The sequence below is a fragment of the Caloenas nicobarica genome, chromosome 8 (genome assembly GCF_036013445.1).
Source record: "Caloenas nicobarica isolate bCalNic1 chromosome 8, bCalNic1.hap1, whole genome shotgun sequence".
NCBI classification, from domain to species: domain Eukaryota; kingdom Metazoa; phylum Chordata; class Aves; order Columbiformes; family Columbidae; genus Caloenas; species Caloenas nicobarica.
The window spans coordinates 24,335,779-24,363,552 of NC_088252.1; the positions used below are offsets into that span (position 1 = coordinate 24,335,779).

Sequence of the window (27,774 nt, forward strand, 5' to 3'; positions counted from 1 at the left end):
CTCGTTATCTTACGAGTGTGTGTATATGAAAAGGCTAACTTTTCCTTTTTTTACAAAATAAACATAAACTCGGTTGGTGAGTTGCAGAGCGGCAGTGCTGTTTCCAGAGGCTGCTTTCCAAACTTCCCCGTGATGAAGTGGAGCTGAGAGTTAGTCCTGTCACTTGTGCAGTTTCAAGAATATAATTCTCAAGACCTCTTAAGTTACATGACAGAAGGTGTTACGGAAACAACAAATTGAATGATACATAAATAATTGTGCTGAAGACAAATTTACTTTCTTCTCAATTTTCTGGAGTAGCCTGCCTTTTTGCTGAGTGCAAATTTGCTTTTTTTTCTTTTGTCAAGTTGCTTAAACAACTGTATTACAGTTTACTTTTGTAGATATTCTTGAAATAACTTCTTCCAGGTAAGGAAAATTGTTAAATGTCATCCCATACTTACTTTCACCCAGAGGGAAAGATTGAACAAGTGAAGATTGCTTTGCATTCAGCAGATTTGTATGAAGCAGCTTTGAATTTACTGGAGTTGTTTAATGAGCGTAGTGAAAGCTCAGTGTAGGTCCCTGTCTCGGAGTCCAATAATCGTACACAACGTACTGCAAGGGAGAGATACTCCCTTCCTTTTGCTGAAAAGGACTAGCAATCTGTAATTTATAGCACTGAATGGTTGCGGGTAGCACAGTCCAGACTTAGCGTTGAGCTGGTTACCTTGTAAAGGTTCAGTTTGATTTCCTTGTTCTGTAATTGCCAGTGTTGAAGTGAGAGTTCTTGTTGGATGACTAACACATTTCAGCGCCGGTTAAAGGCACTTCTGGAGACCCAGTGTTCTTCGTGTATTAAATGCTTTATTAATGACATAAGCAGGTGTCAAGGGTAGTTCACAGTCACATGTTTTTGAGCCGCGCGTCTGAATTTTGCCCTTCTCGGATTCATTTTGCAAGAGTGTTGGATGGGGTTAACACTTGACGCTGCGCTGCGTCCACACGTGGCCCGTTAGCACCTCGGCTTTGTACCTCTTAACACAACCAAGCGCATAATTTTTCTTGTATTTCTACTTTGCATTTGCTGCGTGTTTGTTGGGAGAATTGGAAGTGTATTCGGAATATTAAGAGGAATATATTACTACAGGTGGACACTGATTCTTTCTCTTTGAGGTATAACCCTTGCAGGCAATGTCACAGCCGGCTCATCACGGCTTTCGTGTCACCTGTAAGATTCAGTGTGTCACAGCGTGCTGGCATCCATTCCGTTCCTTGCTGGAACATGAAATTTACCCTGAGGCAGAGGGGAGAGCTCGTGGCAAGTCGTAGGGCAGAGCTTTAGTCTGTCAGCAGGGAATAGCTGCATTTTGTGTGACTGAGCGGCACATATATAGCAGTGGGCTTCATCAGACTGGGCCAAAACTGACAAAGCTGAATATTAATAATTTCTGGGAATGGCCAAGCTATTAGGATTTGGAAGCACAATTCAAAGATTTTTCCAAGGTAGCCTGTGATGACCACTAGGAGAAGAGTTTGCCCAGGAGAAATGAATTATAAAGTAATTCAAGACTTACTAAAAAAACCTCCTGCACAACCAGAATTTAGTGACCAAGGTGATGGCTTTATGTTGCCATCACCAGTGCTTAACTCCCCAGTATTTTTTGTTTGCACCTGTTTTACGGATCTCATAACTGGCCATTGTTACAGAATGAACGTGGAATTTGGTTGAGACACCAACTTTTATTTTTGGATGGGATATGAACTATATCACCATAATGTTTCTGCACTTGTGATTATGAGCACTGTCAGTATTTCCATTATAAATTTCTGGATTTTTTTTTTAAAGGAGCTTAAAACTCACTTGTAAAAATTTGTTCTTGGCAGAAAACTTGTATACAAAATCTCAGCTCGAATAAGGCGTTGTAATGAATTTTCAGAGAGGGAAAGAAAACCTGGACTGCTCTGTAAGTTGAGGTTACAGAGGAAAAGCATACACTGAAATCTCTTGGTGGTGGTACCCAGATTGTAGAGAAGTAGTGCAACAGAAATCCCCCTGTGTTAGTCCTTCGACTTTTAAATTGAATTGTAACCATTGAGCCTAACTTTTGATTCATTCTGTGGGAAAGCTTTTGGTAAGCAGCATCCACTGCTAGGCAGGAAAAACAGACCAGAGAGTACCAGGGAACTCCGTGGTGGTCAGTCCTGCTCAGTGCAGGGAGAGGATTTCTAAATTGCTTGTTGCAAAGGTGAGATATACCTTGTTTATGGTAACGGTAAATCTTATTCTGAAGGAAAGAAGTAAAAATATGCCATTGCTGTTTATTGCATTTTTCGGTGCTGCAGGAGATGCTCAAAGACCATGTTTAGTCAATGTATATTTTCACTGGGTTAAATAAACCTGAATATTGACGTCATGAAAATAAGCTGAGAAGCCTGGTGAAGGATGCTGATGCGTTTTACTCTTCTAATAAACACTGCTTCGAAATTTAATGAAGCATAACGTTGCTAAAGGTAAATGCAAGCAGATTGAGCTACAGACATTTCACTTGAGGTGCTTGGTTTTTAATAAGATTCGTCACTAAGTAATGTGAGCAGATCCACATGACGCAAATGCCAGCAGTCGTTTCCCAGCCACCATTTCAAGAGGAAACCTGGTGATACTGGTTGTTTTCACTGGATGGAGAGAAAACACTGCAGCAATACATGTCCTCTGTAAAATGCTGAGCATCACCCACCTGTGTCAAGAAGCATCTTTACTACATCTTGGGCCCCTAGTTTGTTTTAACTTCCATTAAGATGAGCTCCTTTCAAAGGCAATCTGTGTGTAACCTCCTTGTTCTCATCTATCCCCTCCTGTTAATTTGTTTTATGTTTAATAAAAGCTTCCTAAAAGTTCTATGGAGCATTAACAATGTTGAAAATGTTTTGGTGCAGCCGTCGCTATGGTGTGTCCCTGGTTCTGACTGGGGCAACTGGGCACAACTAGAAAACACATAACCCTGGGAAAGATGCATTTTTTCAGAGGTGGTGATGTGTAGAACCTGCCCCTTCAATAGGCATTTCCTTGCTGCCTTAGCAGGAGAAGACAGACAAGCTTGTTCCCCAGAGACACACCAGTTGCTGTGTTCTTGTGCCTTTCTTTCCAGCTTGGCTTCTGTTGTGGCAAGTTTGTGACTCGCTTTTAGAAAGAGGTTAGTTCTTTGGTACCATCGCTGTTGCTTGTGTATAGATGGAGCTACGTGACAAGTCACAGCAGACCGGTAGGTATGGAGAGCACCTTGGTGAACTAGTTTTGGTGCTGGAGGTGAGCTCAGTGAAGAAGTTTGTAATAAAAATTTAGTTTTCTGTTATTGTGATAGTCAATTATCTAAACATTTCAGAACCCGATAACTTAGTTCTCAAGTAGTTGACATTTCGTTTTTAAATGTTTTGATCAAGATGTGAACTAATTTTGGGAAGGCATGGTTAACCAAATTGCCAAAAATTCTTATTAGTAAGTGCCTGGAACTTATGGAGAGGTAGCAATGCTATGGTTATAATTGTGGAGTCACTAATGGCTTTGCTTCTGTTTTGCTATTCTAATGATATTCCCAAGTGCAATACAACAGAGTGATGTCTCAGGTCATCTTTAAATAGGAATTCAATAATTGCTGTGATTAGCGATAAGCCTGTTAGCTTTGTGTGTAGAAGTAGGAATTGGATTTCTCCCAGTGACAAAAAGAAGTGATGCTTTGTTTTTGGAACTGTGGGACGTTTGTTTCCATCCTGTCTTAATTTCGACTAGCAGCTGTAAATTAATGCTGCCTTTCGTTTATGTGAGTACCTGCTGTGAAAGTCTGATCTGCAGTTGTGAAACCCTGAATGTGGTTAAGCCTCAGTCCCAGGGTGGGAAGACAAGAGAAAACCTCCCTCCATTCGTGGAAAGCTAAGTGGTGTGTCGGTGTTTCTGATAAACCCCTAAGAGTTAAGTAACTCTTTGAACCTAGATGAAGTGTTTGGAAACATTAATCCTCACCTCTGCACATAAACCAAATATCATCCCCATTTTCTGAGGGGAGAAATGCCCCCCTTGCTTTTTCCTGTGTCACCTGCCTCCCCAGCTGCATTAATGTGTTTTTCTTTGACGTGCTCTTGCTTTGATACCCATGAAGCAGAGCAACCCAAGGTACTTCATTTATTAAAACTGTCAGGTATTTGTGTGTGCGGCTTTACCACAGCTACTTTGCTATTTTCAGCCTTCTTTTCACACTCGGACTCTGCCTTGCTAGCCGTGTGAAATTCAGCTGTAACATCTTCAGGACAGAATACGTAGCTTTGCCTTGCACGGTGTCAAGTAGTGCAAAATAGGCAAGATGGATTGAATGGCTTACCGAAAGTCATGAGTGATTGAGAGCAGGATTGTTTTCCTTATACACTTCAAAAAGAATCTGTTGAGAGTCTAGGATAGATATGGAAGTCTGGGATTTCCTGGCTGTAATAGTGATTTAATATGAAGGCAAGTCCCACCTGCACTTTCTAGCTAGGCATTCAAGGACTCCTCTGTGCGTTTGAGTGAAACAGTCCCTAAGTCAGGAAGCCCAAATAAATGGATTTGCAGCAGTTTTAGGTCACATATGGGGAAAGTTCCCTGTTTGAAAACACAGACTGTGTATTTGTGGGAGTCTCTGAGCAAAATGTGCTGCTGTCATCTCTCTCTTCTCCTCCACAGGCACTTGGGTTTTATGTTGCACTGAGATGCTGTCCAGAGTCAGAATTTGATGATATCAAATATGATGGAATAAGTTTGGCTCACAGTCTTCACTTCAGAAATGACTTTAAGGGACGCAGAAAGCTCTGAACAGCAGAGGAAGCTGTTATCTTTTATCCCCAGTGAATAATCTGATTTTCTTTTCCCTGATTTGCAGGGATTCTCTCCTCCAGTTCCTTCCCTCTGTGGGTGGTTCTCTTCAGCCACAGCTGCCCCTGTTCTGCCACAGCTTCCCCTGAGCACGGAGCCTTTTCAGTGCCCGTCCCGGGGTGATGGGGAAACTGCTGAATTCACAGTGGTCTTGGTGTGCATGACTGGAACTGGCAGCAGCCCAGTGTGCCAAAATACAGCCAGCCTGCCGGTCAGTTGGTGTCTCAACCCATTTCCTAGAGGATGGAGTCGACCATAGTGAGAAACCATTGTGGCAGATGGTACCTGCTGGCTCCTGTATGGAAAATGTAGTGTTAAAGTGGACTTCTAGTCTTCTGTTGCTAAAAGTCTCAAAGTTTCCTGGCATAAGTCTCCAGCACCTATTATGAAATCCCTTTACCTTCACACCAAAACGTGACTATCTGCAAGGCAAGCACTGACGGTTTTTGTGCGGTTTACTTCAGTATTATCATGCTGGCATTGGGGGAGGTGGCTGTTCTTGGTTGGAGCCATATTTTAATACAATTAAAATCTGATGTAGGAATTAATGTAGGTGCCAGTTTCCCTGGTGTGACAGGGTACAGTCTGTAGGAGTAGGATCTAATTTTGCTGAGCCCGTTTGATGGGATTAAGTCAGGTGTAGCAGGATGCGCTCAGCTTTTTGCTTCTATGTCCTCAAAGGAGCAGTCGATCTCAATGTAAGTGCAAGAATGTTCCTGCAGAAAATAAAATTAAATAAAGATAGGGCAGTCCACCTGTTGACTGAATGCAGCCGTAAAGATGGATGACTGGAAAGACTAAGGAGCTAAAAACTATTTGAAGCACTCCTGGAGTGGGAGTCTCAGTGATACCTAAGCAATTACTTGTTTAGGTTCCGGATGCTCTTTGCCCACTGGGTGAATAAACAAGCAGACCTGGGCTGATGGAACACACCAGTCAAAGGAAGTTCCCACTGGGGCTTATATACTCTGAAAACGTCCATAAATTGTTCTGTAATACGACAGTTTCCAATTATGGGTTTTCATAATAAGAGGCTTATTGGCAACCAGTAATGCAAGTTAACTGTGGAAATTTCTATTGCTTTTCTTGGCCGCCGTGCGCTTCCTGCACAGTGTGTGCTCTGTCCCAGGTGTGCCGTTCTGCGCTTCGAAAGTGTGTCAAAACACGGGCAGGGCCGAGACCCCTGGGAACTGGCCCTCGGAGCCCCATCGAAAGGGGCAAAAAAGGAAGGTGAGGGGCTTAAGGCACGAGCCCCAACGTGTTAACTCTCCGGTGATTTGTTTCCTGCCTTGATGAATTAAAGTGCTGATCACCGGTAAGAGATTTTTTGTAGACACGTGGGAAATAATTTTTACAAAGCTTCAAACCTGTATAGCCTTGGGAGGTATAGGTTTGCAAATATTCTGGGTAGCCCTTCCAGTACATTTTGATTAGTTTGCCATGTCGACCCACTTTCCTCTTACGGGCACGTGCGGGTGCAGGCTTGTTCAGTTTATGAAATGTTGAATAAGTCTTCAAAGAGGATCATTGTTTCCAGGAAATATGTTTTTCATACATACTTGTATTGTTTAAAAAAAAAAAAAAAAGCAGTATTGGATAATACCTTGGCTTAGTGTGAGCCAACAGTGTGGATTTGCTTGGCGTTGCAACTTTCAAATGATACACACTCAGCACAAGTAGATTCTTTTCTGATTACATGCAAGCACTGTGTAATAATGACATATTTTAAAATATATATTGATTCCTGGTATTGTCTTGAAGTTGCAAATAATCCAAAAGCCTGTCTGCTGCTTTAGATCAGATACAAACTAGATATTTTTCTGCAGTAGTTTGCTGAAAATGCAATGATTTCAGAGAATGATACCTTCGAAGACGTAACCTTACATTGCTCTGTTCCTCTAATTCACCCCTCTTGAGTGATTTATTCTAGGGACTGTGCATCATAGGTTTTGTCCTGGCACCCACTCCTGTAGTGTTGCGGTGGCTGTCCGCATTACCAGAAAAAGATGGCTGGGAGACAGTTGTAAAAAAAAAAAAAAAACAAAAAAATTAAACCAAAAAGAAAAGAACAGGCATGCAAAGAAAAGAAAGCCAGTTCCAGTTAGTAGGGAGGGCTTTGCTGCCAGTATGGATGTGGCATAATTTGATTTAAATGACTTTTGAAAAACAGTTCTCAAAATTGTTCCATGCATTTTCTTCCTGGCTACTGTTGAAAATATGGAGCCGAATATTTTCTGTGATGTTTCAAACCAATATGTTCTGGCAAGCTCAGCACTGGGCCCTGTGCATTACGCTCTCGTTTCCAGTTCGCTGTGGCCTGGAGTGCAACGCGCGGCTCATGAGATGCACCAAAGTGGGAGGTCTTGCGAGGAGCAGGCAGCGCAGAGACCCGAGGTGCAAGGAACATTTCGCTGGGGTCCAGCAGGGAGGCTGCCAGTTTTAAGGGCCTCTTTTATGAAAAGAGTTTGCTCGTAGGAGATGGAGGAACTGCGTGTGCCTCATCAGATTTTGTGAGCGTGGAGGAGATGGTTGATTCCTGGGTGGTGTTAAAGGCTGGATGCTGAACTGGATCTTTGGCACCTCTCTGGGGTCAAACTTTTCTCGCTACTGAGATTTGCTGTACAGATAGATGATGGGCTATGACTAAATATCACTGCTTTAAGTGTGACAACATATACCTGCATAAAAGAATAGCGTGTGGGTCGGGAAGCCGTGGCTGGGGCACGAGGTGTTTGCCGTTTCGCTTCTGCTCCAGGGACTCCTGCGTTTTGGGGAATGTGCGTGGGAAGGTTCGTGCAATAGCAGTAGGTATTCTGAAAACAGAGGCTGTTTTTTTAGCACCGAATCAAATCCCGGGGGTGGCAGGAGGAGTGGAAAGCGTGGAACAAGTTTGTTGATCTGGCTATAATAATACTCAGCGCTTTGTAGTGCGGTTGGGAGTCCTCACCAGGTTCGTTTGTCTACAAAGGAGATCGGACAGCGTTGCCTGCGAGCAGGCACAGGGACACTGTCCTTCCCTGTGTCTCCGTGACACCGTTACCCTCAACATGTCTAAATACCACAGAACAGCTCTGAAGTGTGAATCTCCTCAAGTTCTGAGAGATACCTCTCAGAGGAATTCCCGAGTAATCCTTGGGAAAGGTTGTTCAGACCTAGCAGGAGCCTATTATGAGTCTTTACCAGCTCCGTTTTCAAAGCAACTCAGGGCAAGCAAGTCCACTTTGAGCTCAGGTATTTCATCTGCAGGCTGCAGAGGGGTGCCTGTCTGGAGTTTTGGAGTGAGCTGACCCGCAGCACATGGGAGACAAAAGGCAGAAGCATACAGATGGAGCAGTGCAATTTATCCTTTTGGGAGAACCAGATGAAATGAACCCAAGGGAAAACGGTCCTGATCCTTGGACTGTGTATCCTTGCCAGAGATGGGTCTGGGGAGACCACAGAGGTGGCAGGAAGGAGGTGAAGGCAGGAGTAGGCTTGAGGACAGACGGGGACAGAAGCAGCTGTCTCCTGCTCGGTGATAATGAGGTGTTGATAAACACGTTTCGAAGCAAAGTGTGGGTGTGGGACGCGGGCCAGGGCAGCGCGAGCAGGGAGCTTTCAGAGGCAAATGACAGGTCAGAGACCAGGTAGGGAGTGGAGATACATGGTGAGGAGACGTTTCCGGTTTTGGCTTTAGGATTCAGAAAGGTCAGTCTTGAGAATTTTCCTTTTTGATGCTTTGCCACTTGTTGTTCTGGTTATTTGTGCAAGGTGGTAGGAGAAGGGCTTGAGCTGGACTCGGAGGGGACACGCTGTAACCTGTGATGTTTTGGTACAGCCTGAAGCACAAAGAGATGAGTGAACAGTTCAGGAGTGAGGCTTATTGGTGGAGGCAGGATGAAGTAGTGAGAAAAGGTGGCTGTTTTGAGTTGTGTGGGGTTTTTTTCCTGCAGTTAATTCTGTTGCTTGTGCAGCTGCCTGACAAGCCTGGGTGTGGGGCTGTCTGCCGTGTCTGCTCGGGCTGGACTAAGCCTGGATGCTCAGGCCCATTACTTGAATTAACTCTGTAGTAAAAAGTCACTTTGCAGGTTAGTCCGAGCAGGGAGGATGCAGGATGCTGGTGAGGGCAGGGGAGATGGATTTAGGGATTCAGTAGGTTTGATGGGCACATGGCAGATCTGTCTCTATTTTATTTTGAAAACACATGCATTATATTTCATTTGTTTCTCTCCTGCCTCCTGCAGCGGGAGTGAGTCAGAGAAGAGCTCTGAAAAGTCACTGTTTCCAAGAAACTTTTGCGTACACAATTTTTTTTACCCCTTTGAATCCGTGAGCAGGATAGCTTTGTAGCAATTGCTGTGACAAAACTGCATGTGACATCTGGGAACAAGAGAGCCCACTGGGGAGGAGTGAGTAGCCTTTTCCTAACCAAGAGGGAGAGATTTTAGTTTGGATATTTATATGGTTATTGCATCCACTGTGATGCCTGGAATGTAAACTATAATGTGCTGTTTAATATAAAATAGCTATCCTGTGGGCTGTTAGCAAGTCTTTCCAGTGATTTAGAATCAAAAGATTGTTAAAAAAAAAAATCAGCTTCAAACCACGACAAAAAAACCCAGTCTAACCTTATTTTTATTTTTAAAGTAATGCCGTAACTGCTCCTACCAAGACTAGTCACCCTTACTGAGCTGTCATCTTTGCCAGAGCTGTTTGGTGTACGTGGGATTATAAAGAGAAGGAAGGGTGATTGGGACAGGTGTTTTTTCTCTTATTGGAAGTGCCATCCTTTCTTTATCCAAGCAGGAGCTAGAGCGAGCCAGCTTTTGTTTAGCTGCTCTTCTCAGAAAAGCAAAGCTCTTCCTTGCAATATTTATGGTAGCTTGGCTCTGGGACGTATGTATGAGCTGTGACAGCATCCTCATGTTAGCCAGGCTCCGCTCCTGCTCCCTCGTGAGTGAACATTAGGGAACTGGCTTTTAAGTGAAACCTGTTTAATATGGCAAAAGCTGGGAGCCTAATAGATGCAGGTGTTCGCAGTATTGGTATGAAATATGGTGTTTGTATTAGTGTTGTGGTAGCAACGGTCTTTTTAACGGTGCAATGGTAATTCGGTCCAAAGCCCCTGTTTTCAGCTGTCTTCCTTTTGAAATAACCGCTTTCAACCTGTTTCTGTTTCTCAGGCTTGTTGCTTAACTCAGGCTCAGCTGCAGAGAGGACCAATGACTCTGGCCTAAACTTTGTCTCCCTGCTCAATATTGAGCATAATAACTTATCCGTAACTAAAGCAGGACCTGTGCTTGACCAAAGCATTTTTCGGCAGAAAGGCGTATTTCCTTGGTTTGCAGACCTCAGGAGATGGGCTTGTGCTAAAGACTTTATTTCCTTTATAGCTGTTCCCATGTTTAATCCTCCTTGTTTAATGTGAGCTCCCTGCCTGCTGGGAATCTGTCCCCAGCTTCCATCACTGGTGAATCTTTTCCACCGTCTGTAGCAGCTTGAGGAGCCTCTTTGCACATCGTATGTCAACCCCAGTGAAGAGCGTTACCATTAATGGCACATTATCATAAGTTACACATTTTGGGTTTGATTACTCCTTATGAGGCATTTCGCTGGGTTTTGACTGACTTGGGGAGGTGTTGTGTTATATCATCTCCCTTCTTTCCCAGTATCCTTATGAAAACACAGGCTGGACAAGGCTGACATCTCTCACCAGTGCAGTATTATAGAGCCAAGATTGGTTTTGTTCTTTATAATACTAAGAATCCTTTTGCCGAGATTCTTGTTCGTTAGAAATCTTTCCCATTCTTTTCAGAGTCAGCAATTTCCAAGGCAGACCCGTTCACAGGCATGTGTTGCGTATTCTTAGATATTTGACTTTACTTTTGGCTATTCTCAAACATTTTGGATTCAGATCAACCCTGTTCACCAATTGGACTTGACTGCTCCGCAAGTCTTTGTCATCCATGAGTTTTATTACTAGTGACTTAATATTTAGTTTCAGATTATTTGGAATGCTTGGCCTACTGCAGAACTCTGTGGAATCCCACCGAAAACCTAATTCCCAGTGGATTGTTCTGCATACTTTTGGGTTTCCTACTGCATGTTTGTTGCAAGACATCCTTTGAGGGCTTTGGTGAATTCTGGAGTGGCAGGAAGGATACCTCCCAAGGGGTCTAGCTGACCAAGTTTGGCTGATCTGATAAATGTCATAAGCATACTCCTTCACTATAAAATCTAAACACTTTTTTTTTTTCTTTTTTTTTTTTTTTTGGAATGAGTCATGTATCTATTTGTTGTTTCTTTTCTAAGTGAAAGCAAATGCTGTGCTTGAATTTCTGTAGCAGTTCTGCTGTGGAAAAAAGGACAGTGAAAACTGGGCACAAGTTGTTGGATATTTGAAGAAGAATTTAAGATGCCTGAAGTAACAGTGATGTCCTGGAGCGTGTGGTAGGCAAGTTTGACCTGAAGAATCCCAAGAATAGTATGATCTAGTGGAAGTATCTAAAATTCAATATTTTAGTCCCTCTTTTTAATACCGGCATTTTGCGTGAGACGAAAAATTTCACTTTTATTGGATCTGTGTCCAAAACAGCTGTAGGGAAGATGATCCCTCTTCCTTACCTGCAAGGTGCTCTCAGTGAGGGAGGTCCTTTTGCACAAGCTTCTGTTGTTGAAAACCGTGACCTCAGCTGTGCAAGGTACATCCATCCAACTGTGTCTAGTCCAGCAGTCATCCATGTCTCATCTTCAGATCTAGGAGGATTCATGGATTGCTTGTAAGGATCACAGGTGAATAAAGAAGAAAAGCAAACCTATTAGTACCGGGCTTAAACACTTTGGGGGCTTGGTGTGTTTGTTGGAAAAGCCTGGGGGTTAGTAGCTCAAAGGTGATAGAAATTACTGGTCTGGTTCAGTAGTTTGAGATTATAGACTAATGTATGAGTTGTTAGATGTTGCCATTGAGGAGGCAGCAACAAAAACCCCATAGCTGATCTGAGAATAAACAGCTCTCAGTTTTGTCCATGTGCGGATGTGAGGCTTAAGTGAAAAGCCTGTGAAAAGCTTGGAACTAACAGGGCAGGTATAAGATTGCTTCTGGCAGAGCAAGCTGTTTCTCCTGCAGCTCAGGAGGTGACCCTTTTGGTTTCTGGTGCACACACTCCTGGTTCAGTTTTCTGTTGGAACAAATTCCTTCTGAGTAAGGGCAATTGTTCGTTTGATGGCTACTTCAAGACTGGTCTGGATGCAGCAAGATAATCACTGTACTGTCCAGATCATACATATCCATGCCAGGCTGTACTTGCCCACTAGCTGTTTTTTATTACATTTATGGTTGAAATGGGATTTTTCATTCAAAGATCTTGTGTTCATTCAGCTATGACTTTACAAACTGATCACTGTGGGGCAGAAACTTGATGCTTGTTCCATGATAGATGTTTGTTTAAAGTTGGAAGAAAACTTATTCGCCCGCTATCTTAAGGATCAGGTATTCAAATAAGCGACTGACTTTCATCAAAATGCTTATTAAAATATTTTTTTAATTAAAAAGCATATGAAAATAGTATAACCATAAGGTTGACATTTGACTTCCCAGGTCAGGAAGTTAAGGTCCTTTAAGGGGCTTTAACTTGTTTGCATGGTAGTGGAGTTTTGCATTTTGTGCATCTGCAGCATGGGGGAATCCCCTCCTTCTGCATCCGTGCAGAATCAGCTGCACTGGCCAAGAACGATTCTCTGTTCTGCATGTATGAATACGTGATCAACTCGGCCAATTGCGTATTTGATTTATTCTGCATCTCTGATATGCACCGATATATTCTAACTGTATGTGTTGCGTCATGTGTGAGCTTCAATAGCATAATAAGGAATAGGGGAGTGCAATATCATCAGTTTCTGGTTTCCAAGATACTGCACGTAAGAAATGCTTATTCTGTCATGGTCCGATTTCCTGCTGCTCACATACAGAAGGATCCTGCTTTTTGGAATCTGTGTGATGAGCTCATGCTGGCCAGCAACTCTGATCATCTTAAATGGAGTAATTGTATACACTGAGCTCCTGATTTTGTAAATCCTTATGAAGCTTTCCAAGTCTTGTGATCCACAGCTTCCCTAAATTTTTGGTGTGATGTAACAAATCTTGGGTGAAATTCCCTGCTCTGTTATGTATGAGGTCAGCCTAAATGATCTGTCTTGGCCTTAGAAAGAAAACAAATCCTATCGCCCATGCTTGCCAGCATCTGGACATTTTGCTGCTCTACGCTGCATGGAGGTCATGATTTTGTGGACTCTGGAAAACTTTACTTAAAAATCCATTTGCAAATCCATAAGGAAATGTGTGACTGGAGGCTTACGTAGTGACAGCTGGAGTATCACGCTAGCTAGTGACAGCAGCGTGTATCTTCTGGCTTGGAGGAAGCATGGTGATTTTAGTGTATGGCATTTAAAATGAAATCTGTATCTGCTGCCTTCTTTAATGCAACATAAACTCCTCAAGCATAAGCTTTTCAGTGCTGCATCTTTAGAGAAGCACTTCCTATTACTCAAATATATCTGATGTTTGCTGCATTATGTATAGAAAGCTTTGTAGTTTAGCACCTGAAACACATCTCTTGCTCTCCAAAGACCGACTTGGAGAGAGAGAGAAATTCAGGCAAAGCCTGACGGGGTTGAAGAAAATGAACTGCTGCAGTTGCACACTTGCACACATCTGGTGCAATTGAAATTTAAGAGCTGGATATATCCACATCTGACCATGGTAGGGTCCAAACATTACTGTTAACACTGGTTTACTTTTTGGATAGGCACACTGGCAGAGTTGCTAGCGTGTGGAGCCTTGTCAGCTCTCTAATCTAATAGACTGTTCTTGCCCAGACCATTGTGTGTCAGTATTTTATGTACCAAATGTAGCCAGGTTTAATAATTGGCCATTTTTCCACCTTCTGCCAAACTTTTTCCCCTTTTGTCACAATTTAATGTTTGAATCAAAATCTGCTATGGCAACAAATTGTATACATATTAAAAAATGAAAATAAAGATGGAAAGCAGAGTCACAAAAGGTAACAAGAGTTCAAAGTAATGTCATCTGAGGGTTTTTTTTTTTAAGACTTGAATTCAACCCCGTTTTAAAATTGGTTTTATTTCTGTTATGTATTGTGAAAAGATTACAAAGATATGGGTACTGCTAAAAAGCATGACTGTAGCTCTATATATGTAAAATTGTGAAAGTCTTCCCTGTACAGGTCTGATTTGATCTATTTGCTTTTTAGTTACTAAACAATAACTTGTGGAGCTTTTTGGTTATTGTATTTTTCTTCCTTGGAACAGCTGTCTTCAGCTAGGACTTGTTGAGGCTGTTGATGGTTATGTCTTCTGACTATATCAGATAAAGTAAGTTACCAGAAAGGTTTTTTTCACTGCACTTTTTAAAGGGCCCTTCACTTGTCTTGCTGGTGTCATGAGTTGGGTTAGTGATGCTGAGGACTGGGGACCTCGGGGCAGCATCTCCAGGGGGTGACCCGCCTGGTGAGCACCAGCACCAGTTAGAGAAGAGCCTGGTCAACCAGTTTCTTTGTGATTTTAATGTTTAGTGGGTTATTTCTTATTCCATGCTGATTTGGATCTCTCACAGAAGTACCACAGCTCGAGTGAAACACTTTCAAAACTAGAACCTGGGTCTAGGTTCCAGGGCCAGGTAGGTGCTCGCAACTCGCTGCTGGTTGCATGAAGGATGCTGGTAAAAGCATTTGTATCCATGGTATGAACCATTTTGATGGTTATAACCTGATGTGGGGCAGTTCCTGCCTCTGTTACATGCAATGCAAGTCTAGTGTCTGCTGTACTGGGGCTTCATAATTTTGTTTGACGTGATTACACGTATGGTTTCTCCTTTCCATGTGCCATTGCTGCATTAAAGTGGGGACTAATCCGTAGCAATGGTCAGAGTTACTTATCTGAATTATCAGTTAGTTAATGGTTAAGTAATTTGTACTGTAATTGAGTTCATTCCTCTTGGTAATTTAATTAGGAGACTTGTATAAGTTACATCAGTAATTGAGTGCCTTTAACAAAAAGACTGGAACCTGAAATAAATGCAAACCTTGGTGCCCCACCAAGCTGCCGCGGTCGGGTTCCTCCGCAGGTCGCAGGGCACCGTGTTCCCTGCTCTGTACTTTTTCAGCCTGTTCCTAATTGTGTGCTGGGGAGCGCTCCCGGAGATGTGCTTTGACATGGACCCATCGTTCGCTCGAACTGCTCTGGGACTTCCCAGGATGATTAGTGTATCTTGGTGAACAATGGTCTAAGCAACTCATTAAATTGTAGCGTATCCTCCTCCCTCCCTGTGCTCCCTCCTGGCTTCTGGAGAGCTGATTAGAGGCTTGGCAGGAACAGTATGGTTATGCTCTAGATACGCTTTGGATACATTATTGTCACAGTTGAGGTATTGCAAAAGCCATGTCGTTCCCATCTTTACCCTAGCGAGGCACCTCTTTTGGTTGTGCAATGTCTGTGGCTAATTACACGGCAATTGCAGTGTGCCACTAGCCACCCACAATTCATCGCCAGCTCCTTGGGGATGCAGATGAAAAAGGAAAGATAATGTTTTCTTTCTTCAGTCCAGTGATTTAGCTTGCCTCTTTTTTTTGTTTTTTTTTTTTTTTTTTTAATCCCCTGCTCCTTCAGGTAATAAAGCCAGATGGTAGTGACAAAGAAACAGAAGCCACACATGAATCAGATGTCCCCGAGGAGATGTCAGGGCCTTGCGTTCCTCAAGAGACGGTGAAAGGCGATGCTAAAAGTCCGGACGTCATTATAGAAGCTCAGTTTGACGATAATGATGCAGAGCGTGGACAAGACCACTTGCAGGATACGTTGGCTGATGACATCAAGAAACTTTCCCTGGATACCAGTGAAAAAGGTGAGTAGATCAGAATGCTGATTTAAACCTTTATTTGAGCAAACTGGTGAAGTATTACTCTGTTGCCTTGCTTTGCTGCAAGATATAAAATGCAGGCATAAAAGCTTAATGCCTTATCACTTCTATCCCTTTGTGCTAAACTGCCTTCATAGATCCGAATGGATATTAAGGACTGGGTTTTATGTAGTTTTGATGGATGCAAAGTAAATCTGTGAAACAGAAGTCACACCTTTAGATTTGCAGTAATTGGGGCTGTCTGGGGACTGCTGGGTGCTGTTTAATTCAAGATGCTGCTGTAGCAGTTTCCTTCATTGCAGCTTGGCTGGCCAATCTACGTGTCTCAGTTTGAGGATAAGAATATATTTCCTTGAGGGCAGTTTTGTTACTGTTTTCAAACAGTTGAGTTATGAGCAACTTAAAGATTTGGTCCATTTAAAAAGAAAATGGTACTAAAACCTAAAGCCAATTATGAGATCTGTTTGGAAGGCAAACCTATTTTATTCTGAATCTGAATTCCATCCAAACCATCAAGTATTGCTTAGGGCAAAATTAAAATAGGCTCCTCTGTCCCAAACTATGTTTATGCTGCTCTTTGCATGTCCTTTCTAGTACTAAATCCCTTCCTGAAGAGCTGTGTGTTGAAAGGATTCTGACAATCGGCACATTTTAACATATACCTCCAGCTGCTGGTGAAAAATTCACCAGGACAGGTTCTCTGGTGTGTTTCTGATGTGTATCCCAGTTGTCCAGAAAAGATGGCAGTAACTTTGGGCATAAGTAGTTGTTGGTCTCTGACAAATATTGGTGGTGGTTGTGAAGCTGTTTTATGGAATACCTTGTGTTTTCCTGAGAGGTCGCTTTGGAAGAAGCACAGACCTCTGCCTATACTGTTGGTAGACTTCCATTTTTCACGCCCATCTGTTAGTAAAACAGGATATAACATGTGAGTGGAAGTGGTGTAGTTTTTATGACAAAACATTGGTTTCAGCTCATGAATGGAGCTGCCGCCTCCCCAGTTCGTGATGCTGTTTCCTTCTTGGTACCTCCACTGTCTTTGAGTTACTGCCAAGTTATGTGAACCAACTTCTGTCCCGTTCCATTGCTTTCCAGCGTAGGGCTTGAGTTGGGAGTTACTTGTCCTGGCTGTGGCTGTTTTATGCAGCTAGTTATTAACCCCATCTTTTTTGCAGTCCTGGACACTCTGTGATAGCTGCACCCCGTCGAGCTGCCACTTTGACTCGGCAATTCTGGATCTCCTGATGTGTTATGGAGTCACATGTCGTGTCTCTTGCATCTCTGGTTTTGCGTCTGATAGCAATGCCAAATGAAAATACAGAGAAATACATTCCAGTTTGACACTAGCATCTAAAAGAGATAGAGACTTGAGCCAATATTTTACTTTACCTGTGTAACTGTGTGTTGCTATAAACACTTGATGAGAGTTACTTTTCTTGATGCCTCATTGTTCCTCAAGATGTTCTGGAGTGGCCTGTGTTAGAGGTTATCGAGTCATCTCTTAAAATCTGTGTCATCTGAGTGGGTTTTTTGCCATTTAATTCTATCTTTGGAGAATATCTGCAGGGCAGATGTTAGATCAGCTTATTGTCTACACAGTTGAAATCCAACCTACTTTTCCATTGAACTTGTCTGAGCCAACTGTTTTCTGTTGTTTTCAAGGCCTTTCCGTGTTCATCCTTAACAAGCCCTGTGGCCGGTGTGAATATGCCAGTTAGATTTCTTCTGAGTTTGTATTTTGCTATCACATCTTTTAATGGTTGCTTCAGTTTCTTTGGCCGTATAACCCATATGAATTTTTCTCAAGTTTCTTCTTGCTCTGCTTTTTAATGCCCTTGTTTTTTATACATATAAAGTTTACGATGCTGCATTTTCTGAAGGTGTTTTTGAGCCGTTGATGATTGCTTTGGCTTGTTTCCTGTCTTTCATGCAATTTCTCATATCGTCGCTTATCCAAATTTTAAGTCCTGCCTGGAAAACAGCTATAGTTATTCTAGCATCGGTGATAACTGTCATGAAAAAAAAAGATCCTGCCAAATTCAGCCTTCACAGGTGTGGCTCAAAATGCTTTTTTAAAAGCACCAGACGTACAATTTTCAAGGCAGAACTTAGCTAAGGGCATCCGCTGGAACGTGGGACCGGCGTTGGGGGCAGAGAGCTCCACAGGCTTGGACCGTGGTGCGTGGAAGTGTCGTCCCCATGTAACGTGGGCCTCCCCGGGAGGGCTCCTTGGCTGGGGCCGCCTGTTCAACTTCCAAACTAGCGGCATACGAGCCTTTTCTTTTATGTTACATCCCTTCTGCTGGCAACAACTACTGCAGCAAAACACAGAGTGTGGGTGGGAGAAGATCTCCCATGGGGGGATGTCTTGGGCGTTGCTTTGTAGGGTTTAGTACGGAGTCATTGCATGGCCTTATGCACAGAAAGGAGCAGGAGAAATAATTGGTGGCCAGTGCAACTCTTAAATGAATGCTTGTAGTGGGCTTTCTTCTTTTTTTCCCTAATATAGGGAAGTCTGAAAGTTTCAAGCCAGACAAAGATGCCATCAAGGTATCGTATGTAATAAAATAAAATCAAGAAACAGTCTGTCACGTTTTCATGTGCGCTTTATGTATGTATATGCATACATGTGCATATGTGTATATATATAAAAACGATCCATATATATATGTAAGACCTAAACAAAATCCAAACTAAAAAAAAACCCACCAGATTTCTGGGGGTGAAAAATATCTATAGCTACTCTTAGAGAATCAAAAGTAAATTTTACTCATTCTGGGGCAAAAGAAGAGAGCCACATCGAGACGGTGCTCAAATATTGATGCATATACACAAGCTCTGCAGATTGCTGCCACTCGCTTGCAAGATGGCTTTTGTCCTTTCTGACAGAGGAGCAGAATTATGCAATGTCTCTGCTGGCTCGTTTGTTCTGCTGCCGATGGTCAGAATGAAGCACGAAGAATAAAAGCAGATGTGTCATTCAAATAAGAGCACTCTGCGTCATGCTGGGAGCGCAGGCTGTTTTGATATCTATTCTACCCTGGCCCGTGTCTCATCCCTCGTTTTGACTCTGTTCCTCTTCAGGGCACCAGTCACCCCCTCCATCTCTAGTTACACGCTGGGGCAAAGAATTTGGGGTTGGCCCTCGCTGTCAGCAGCTCTGAAGCGTGAAATGTTGTGTATTACGGCCCAGATTTGCATGGATTGAATTTCCCTGAAGTTATTGTACGTTGGGCTTCCTGTGCGTTGGAGGGGCTTAAAGCAAATTGGTAGAAATTGTTATCTTTTGTTATCTGTTATCTCTTCCTAAGACCCAAGAAGGGATGGGATAAGCAAGAGAGAAATCCACAGAAGTGAAGAGACCGTCGCGTTCAGCCTATTTCTCGGCCCATGTACTTTCTGAAAGCTCTTGTGCTCATAAAAGTGCGTTGGTCTTGCTTTGCTCAAGGATATTTCAATAAAAGTTCATGACTGGTGTCGCTCTGCCAGAAGCTGTCCTGGTCAAACGAGTTCGCTCCGCTTTTCTGAAGTCTTCTTGCAAAGAAGTTGGGTTAAAGATTATCTTCAGAAAAATCTCTGATCTAGGAAGTGATGAGCCATTTTCCTCTCCAGCGTGCTGTTCCACACCAAGAGCAATATTGTCGTGTTCCAAAGTTAGATTGTCTTAATGTTAAGTTTTGTTCATTGGAGGTAGGTCTTTTTTAGCGAAGTTGGAAATCTTTTTCCACTTGAATTTTCAGTTGTATTTCCAAGGTTTAAATATCGCTACATGCTGAACAAACTTTCTCTCTCTGTTTTTTTACTTTGTGAAAACAGTAAGAATGAACACCCTGAAGAAAGTTTCTCAGCTCTCTTACCAATGTCCTTCAAATCCTCTCTGGGGTTTCAATGCCCTGTTGAAATGCAGGCAAAGAGCAAGGCAAGAGCATCCTGGCACCAATCTGGACGCTATTGTGTATATAGGAAAGATGAATTCTCTGTAGTGCTTGGTATTGATGTGCAAGTCCTCTGTGTTTTACCCTGAGAACTCAACTTATTCTGTGTCACTGTGTCATCTGCCAGTCGACATGACCTTTGCCAGGTCTGTAATTCTTTTCCTTATTCCTCATTCACATTGACTACTGCAACAGAGGTAACGCAACTTTTATCTTATCACTTAGTAGTGAGCTGGAATACATTCTTTCTGTGACTTGTCACTGCAGTAGAAGAATTTTCCTTATAATCTATTTCAATATGTGATAAAAAAATAGAAACTTCTCTGTATCCTCCCAACCCAGGAAAAGTGCAAAGTGTTCTGTACAGAATAGTTTACGATACTGTATCCCGACACAGACTTGTGTGTCACATGAGTTTCATACAAATGTGAGCTGTCTCTTGTTAAATGCTGGAGTCAGGTTACTCTGATAAAGAAGCATCAGCAATCAAACAGTAGCAACTACTTGTACTCTTTAGAATGGCAGCTGTGCTCATAAAAGCGCCTCAGCCTTTCTTTGCAAAAGGATATTCAAATAAAAGTTTATAAATCTGTGTCACTATGCCAAAAGCTATCCTGGTCAAACTAGTTTGCTCAGCTTTTTTCAACTCTTCTCACGAGAGATCTTACTTTACCAGACACGCAGAATATCCTGCTTCCCACGGGGTGGCTCACAGAAGTCATCAAGTTGGTGGACTGGCTGCCCTGGCAGCAATCAGGGAGTTGTGTTTGTTCAGGATTTCCACTTCCACCTACACTTCTGCAAGTCAAGAGTTCGAATGTATGAATGTCCCAGGCTTGCTCACTGCCTTGACGTAATGAAGTTTGAATAGAAATAGCTCATTTACAGGCGGAGGAAACTGACGGAGTAAACTCGGCCAGTCGTGTGATGGAAAATTGAGTTGAATAGCTGATAGTTAATAGGTAGGGTCAACGGAATTTGGGTTGGAGCTGCTGCAGAGTTTGCTCCCGTCTCCCTATCTGTTCAGCGTTGGCCAAGTGGATGCTGGTTGGTCTCTTTTCAAGTGAAATGTGACTGTCAGTCTCTAGTAGCACTGGTGAGGTTGGAAATTATAACCTAAAATTGTTTGGTGCCCATCCTGCTACTGACTGGAAGCTGTTATTGAGTATTTCAGGATTGCTTGGCTCAACAGAATTGGTGGCATTTGATAACTTCACTGTATGGTTGTGTGATAACGCATTAAGCCATTCTTTTCTTAAGATGATGTTCCAGAGTAAGTGCTTAGAAAGATTTTTGGATCCTGCTAGCAAAAGAGAAAAATATATTTCTAATCTAGAGTTTCTGGTTTGCGCTTTCATACCTTCTCATGCACTTCCATGCCCCTTCCTGTGGCTTCTTTTAAGCTTGACTAGATGCCCACCTGCCTTTTGTGTCTTCCTTTGGCACCTGGAGCCTTTCTGCAGTTATTGGCATAGGCAGAGTTTAGGGAGATACTGCTATTCCTCTCTGTGGCCAAGCCTGGTAGAGAAAGGATGATGGTGACAAGAATCTGGACCACACGCTGTGGTCAGGTCGCCCCTTCTTTCAGTTTAGCGACCATGAAATCTCTGACAGATCTGGAGCCCACCAACGTCACTGGCTGCTGGAAGGAACAAATGTTCTTCTCCCTGCTCTTCAGAGGCTCTGTTTGCTCCGACTGCTTTTAAGGAGCCTTCACGCTTCTTTCCTAGCCCGCAGCTTTCTGGAGATGGATCGTCTCCACCGCAGAGCTCTTAACATCTAGGCCACAGCAGAGTGAAAGCTCACCAGGAAATCTTCTCAGTTACATGGCTTTTAATAGCAATGCTTGGGGTGGAACTGTCAAAAATCAGATCGGTTTCACTCTGCTGAAGCCTGGAAAACCAGCAGAGAGGCTGGAGCTGTTTCAGCTGCTTGAGACAGCTCTCTATTAGTTTATCCTGTGTTCATGTTTGCGGGTCTCTGGATCTAACTCTTCTGGTTGTTGCTATAACTTTTCTGAAAAGAGAGCATAGATTTCTTGAAGAATAAACAGTGTAGCAACTTAAGCAAAATGTTCTGCTGTTATTGAACAAATTGGGCTTTACGGTTTGTGTTGATTAAATGCTACGGGCTGAATAAGCTCCAGTTATTCTTTTGTTGCACAGCTGAAGCCTGCAATGGAAGTTAATGTTGGGAAAGCTTCTTATGCTGTTCTTCCCTAGTAAGTTATCTTGACCCTCAAATGACTTATTAAGTAAGGCAAAAAAAGAAAATTACTCATGCAATTAGGTAACAGGAATTAGATTAAGTTCAGCATATTACCATATGTTCCTGAATTCACCTGCATTTCTCCTTTGAGTTACAAGTTTGTGTCAAGTAAGTGAGAGGGCACAATGCTGAGAATGAATGGTGGGTGTGAAGATAAACATATTAGAGTATGGTCATTGTTAGCAGCAGGGTTTCCAAGATGAATCAGGTTAGGATTCATTCAGCTAACATATTTTCCATGCAATAGTAAAATTGGACACACACAGTTCAGGAACAAATGCACATGCAGGAAGGAAGAACGTTAAGTAGATAGGCAAAGTATTCAATTGAAATGTTTTTGTAACATTTTAATTTTACTTGCTGTTAATATAATAAAACTGTATTTACATAGACTGCAACACCACCTGATTTTTTTTTTTTTTAGGTTTGATTGTGTTGCAATAAAGCTTCCAAGCTCCTGTTGACTGGCAGTTTGTCAAGGACGTGAGAGGGCTGGGAGGCCAGAGTACCTGGGCTCTGGTCATCGTAATGTCATGTGGCTACTGAGACAGCTATGATTTGATCTGTCTGATGTTGAATCTTTGTTGTGGATCAGGTTTGGAGGGTTCTAAGGAAAAGTGACACTCCTGTCTCAACATACTGCTATCTCCTCCATCCCTTCTCATGGAGGTGGCTAAATATAAGTAAATAATTATATGCCTGACTGTGTTGGGTGTGTAAGGAAGCCAACCATACTCACCTCTTCATATTGCCTTTGCTCTGTGTTATTGCAGATGCTTGTCTCTCTGCTGTACGCATGTTATTATGCTTTTCCTCTCCCTCTCTGAGAGTCTCCTCCTGCCTGTGCGTCTTCAAAAATCTTCTTGCTAATCATCCCAGTCTCCTGGTCCTTGTCTTCCATGAGCCCCTGGACACACAGGTGTGTGAGTTCAGGTGTTTAGTCATGAACAGCTGTGGCAGAGTGAGTCTGCTTAAACGAGCATTTAAAATAAATGTCTCTAAGGAAGTTAGTCCTGTTCATTAGACACCAGCTCTGTGATGAGACAGCTCGGGGGTGCTGCATGGTTTGGAGCAGCTCTGCTTCTTACCTGCAGAGCCCTCTTGCATGGTGGAAAGCTCTATGTGTGGAGATACAAATACTCACAAAGTACTGCTTCTTGCACAATATTTTCCTAAGTGAGCCTTCTTAGAGCCTGTTTAAAAGAAATTCTGGTTTTGGATAGTACCTGGTACCAAGTGGAATGGCACTTTCCTTCCTCCCTACCTTTTGGCCAGGGAGGAGAGGCTCTTCAGTCTGTCTGGTGAGACTTAGAGAGAGCTCACTTAGACCTCTGTACTGGGAAAACCTGCCAAGATCAGGAGAAGCCCGAGTTCCTACCTCTCTAGGTACTGAAATAACTTTGTAGGAACTGAGATCATCCAGCTAGGGACAAGTATTTCTAAGAAACCAGATCTCTTTGCTTTGATCCTCGGAAAATTACCTTTTTATTTACTTGGTGAAGGGAGGACCAAGTATGATGTGAACCTCTGGTTCCTACCATCAGCTTTGTGTTCTGGAGGAAGAACCTGTTTTGTGCCAATAAACACCAGTGACACAATATGGAGAGCGCTTGTACTGTCTTCTAAACAGGAACATGTTTTCTTTTCTTTGTTCCTTAAATGAAGGTTGTAGCAGAATAGTGTAATCCAGGGCAAATCTGTACATGCATCTGTATCATTTTTTGGTTGAAGTGAGTTTTCATTTCCACTACTCTTGTGTTGATACAGACAGAACTTCCAAAAACACGTAATTTTTGAGTGTGACACACAATCCTTGAGATATTTATAATAAACTGGTTTGGATTACACCACTTTCCTTATGGATTTGGTACTAAAACATAATATGCTGAAAACAGCTTATTGAAGCAGACATCAGAGAACTGAAGTGTTGTTACTTCATTAAATAAGTAGTAGCTTTGCTATTGAAAGGTTTACAGATGTGCTGGTATCTGCGCACTAAGGTGAAGAGCAGTATTTTCTTTTTTAAAAGCTTCATATCAATAATGCCTTCTGATGGGATTCTTAGATATGCCTGTGTAGAGTAAGCCAACTAACTTCTCAAGTAGATTTTTTTTTTCCTAGCTGAAGTAGCAAACATTGAATTGTTCTTTTAAAAAACTTGTTTCTTTCCATCCAGAGAGGGATATTATTTTTTTTCCAGTGAGTTGTTTTTGAGATCTGAAACTGTGATATATTTTCATTTGCAAGTGGATATTGCATCTTTAATTGTATTCTTTTTGGACAGAATTGCAAATTTCCACAGTGACCAATGCAAACCTGGTGAAAATAATTTTGGATCTGTTGCAAGTAATTAGAGTTCTGATCTGATGACTTTTGGTCCACTTTGGCCACCTTTTAATGTCATGGTAATTTAATTGTAGAAAGAAATTTGGGGGTCTTTTAAAAAAAAACCAAAAATTTGACCTAGGAATGCCTGTCAGGCAAATCTAAGTGTGTGTTGAAGCTGCCTAAACTGATCTCATACAGAGGGAGGCAAATTCCAAGTGTCCTGGATCTACTTTGTTGGTAATAACAGAACTAATTTGAGTTGCTTTTTGTATCTAGTGCCTAATTTTTTTTAAGTAAGACTGTTACAGTTTTGGTTTGTCAGATAATCGCTGAAAGGAAAACACTGAGATTATAATGCAGTTTCACTGGATCCTAGCTGCTGAAGTGTGTTTTCACTGTAAGATAAGCTTATGAAGTGTTGCCCAAGCTAACATAGTAAATCTTTCTCAGAAAACATGTCTTTGCCCAGGGTGGAAATATTGAATGGTCATTGGATAACCACCGCAGTAAAGGGGTCAGGATAATTCTTTTTTTGTTTGGCATAATGCAAAGAGTTTCTTCCCACCTCCCCTGCTCAAAATCCTGCTCCTCTCACAAGTTAACTCTCCTTTAGGATTGTCTCCGTGGCTCTGCCCTGCTGCGGGAGACGTTTGTGTCTCCCAGCTCAGATCTTCTGGACCACCAGCCTCTGGTGGGGCCCTGATTCCTCCCACCTCTGCCACCCAACTAATTCCAGTTTCATTGAAGGGAAGGGGGATATCCAACAAAAGGCAGGGACTGTCAGAAGTTTATTTAGGGAATGCGGGTACCAGACTCGCATGGCAGATTATTGCTGTTGAGACTGAGGTCTCTGTGCAGTAATTTCACAAGGAAGCCAGGTGGACATTGGATCTGGGCGGTTGTCCTTTCTGAGCAGAGGGATTTGTCTCAGGGAGCCCTCATTGCTGCTGCTCTGCTAAGGTGGATGCAGCCCTGGCACCAACAGAATTTTGACTTCAAAAGGAGCAGCTACCAGCTATACAGAAGTCCACATCTCTTGGCCCCAAAAGTGTGGAGTTCCTCATGCATCTTCTTCCCTATCCCTTGTTTCTGGAGTGTTGCCCATCAGTAAATGTACACTATGACCTTTTAGATACTGAAGTTGATTAAGAAAGATGGGTAGAAATAAGTAGATGGCTAGGATTTGCTTCCTTCTTTCTTTCTGTTGATGGTATAGTTGTAGATGCCAGCCTTTGCTGGAGTTTCTAATAATCCTAGGAGGGGTATTGAAGCTGGAGAGACCCCTGAGGAAGAAGGTGCTCTTTAGCCAGCCAAAGGCCCCTGGTTGATTTTGGCTGTGAAGGAAAAAAGGCAGATTCTACCATGTGCTACAGTGAGAATTTAGATGCTTTCTGGTACCTGTACTGAGTCCACATGGGGCTCAGCTCCAGCAGATGGGGGACAATGCCCCAGCCATGCATGTCCTTCATCTCGGGCAAGGGAAGCTGTGGTGGCCCATTTGCTGTGCTCCCCCGACAGCGCCTTGGCGCTGCTGTGCAATCGCATGTGTGTGTGTGTGATACCTCCCAAGGACACCACTGCTGACTCCTTTTTTGACAGGGGAAGCTACTTCTGCGAAAAAATGCGAGCAACTTTGCAGAGTTGGAAGGAGAAGTGGCAAGCAGGCAGTGCTGACAAGGGCACAGGCCTCGCGTGGCTCCTGGCGCTTTTCTCATTCTTGCCTGTTGTCCCTTGAGTTGGTGCCGTCATTTCTGCGGCGCTGGGAAAGCGGCGAGTGCAGCTCTTGCTTTTTTGCAAGCGCATTTAGATCTGGTTTCCCTTCCAACCATTACGTGCTGTTTGGTGGGAGAGGGTGCGCTCCAGTAGAGCCCTGGGCTGGTGGCAGGTGTGTCTCAAGGCATGGCCTTTGGAAGGCCACCAACCTCCCCTCGCCCTCCGCGCCTGCCAATGTTCCTTTGTTCCAGATCGTCCTGTTCTTTGTCCCAGCTGTCTTTATGGTTGGCACACCATAAACCCATGACTATTAACAGATGGCTTGAACATTTTTAAGAAAACAAAGCGGCTCCTTGCTTTTATTCCTTGCTAACTGATTGCTTGATATGACCTTTACCTGGCAGAGATCTTAGAGGAGACAAGCAAATGAGGTGTGTAACTTGGGTATCCCTACTTTTTAAACTGTTTATAGTTATCCAAGCAATGTTTTTCCTCAGCTTGTTTGTCACCATGAAACTCTGGGTGGTTTTATCCCCTAATAACCCTGTTTGTGGCACATCTGAATTTCAGTAGAAGTCAAAGAGAAGGAGGTTTGCTGCTGCTGTTACTGCTGCTTTTTTGAGGAAAGTAGATTTTTATTTAAACCCCTGAATATCTGTCTGTTCTCCTCTCAGCCTTGCTAGCAAGTCAGTAAAGATAAAATTAAAGTCACTTAGATTCTTCTGAAAAAGACGATCTCTGGGGAGAGGCGAAGTCTGAAGAGCTTTGTATCAGAAGGCGAAGCTGGGGATAATTAGCAGCATATGAGAGCCAGAGTTTGTCATTAGAGCCGTCGCCGTCACTGTCAGACGACTGCTGGGGTAGCGTTGCCCGAAGGCAACCCAGGCCGTCCGCGGTGGCGGGACCATCTGTGAAGGTGCGCCGGTGGCGGTGGCACACAGCCGGTCCCCTCGGGGCAAGCTGCTGCCACCCCGGTGCCCCGGCAGCCGCAGCCTGGCCCCCGCCATCCGTCATGTCACCAGCAGCCTCTGCCGAGGGTCCCCGCGGGACAGATGGGTGTCATCTGGGGGCCGCGTGTCACCGCGGCTCTCCCGGGGGCTTTCTGGCGTGCGTGAGTGCCGCTGGCCTGCTGGAGCACAGTCTTCAGCAAAACGTTGCTTCATCTCGTGCCTTCCAAGGGGAACAGTGACAGATACGTCCCTTGAAACTCGCAGTTGGTGCCGCGGTCGCTCTTTAAGAAAGCAAGGTTTCTTTTGAAGGCTCGGGGCTTGGTTTTAGCACATGTGCTTGAGATGGATGTGATCGCTATATAAGGGGAAAAAGGCATCCATCCTCCGTGAGCCCTCCAGAGAAGGGCACGTGGATATTTCCATCTGAAAAACGCTGCTGGAGCAGGAACCACGGGCTCTGCGCAGTGATGCAGCTCAAGAAGGGACCGGTCCCACCCTTCTCATGGCGAAAATCGCTTCGGATGTTTGTAAGCGCTAAACGCATTTGGTGTGCCAGCCACCTGCAGCAGATGTTTTCAAACTCAGATACGTGAATATTTTGAAATTGCAGACTAGAAATTAGTTGACAGTTGATTTAAATATTCTCAGTGTCTGGTGAAGAAATTTTAAGGAGAGGGAGCTGTTTGTCATATGTAGCAATTACTTTTAGAAGACTTTTTAATCATCCTGGTCCACAGACAAAGAGGGCCAGCTTAGTCGATGTGGTTTCAGTTTCGAAGATGAAAATGC

The 27,774-nt window shown here is 43.2% G+C and overlaps 1 protein-coding gene across 2 annotated transcripts in view; it reads left to right on the forward strand.

Moving 5' to 3' along the window:
• Positions 1–27,774, forward strand: part of DIS3L2 (DIS3 like 3'-5' exoribonuclease 2) — a 193,069-nt gene that overhangs the window by 44,769 nt on the left and 120,526 nt on the right. For both annotated transcript variants that reach the window (XM_065640190.1, XM_065640191.1), the window contains one exon: positions 15,542–15,776. In XM_065640190.1, coding sequence (XP_065496262.1) covers positions 15,542–15,776 — 235 coding nt within the window. The remainder of the gene's footprint in view (positions 1–15,541; positions 15,777–27,774) is intronic.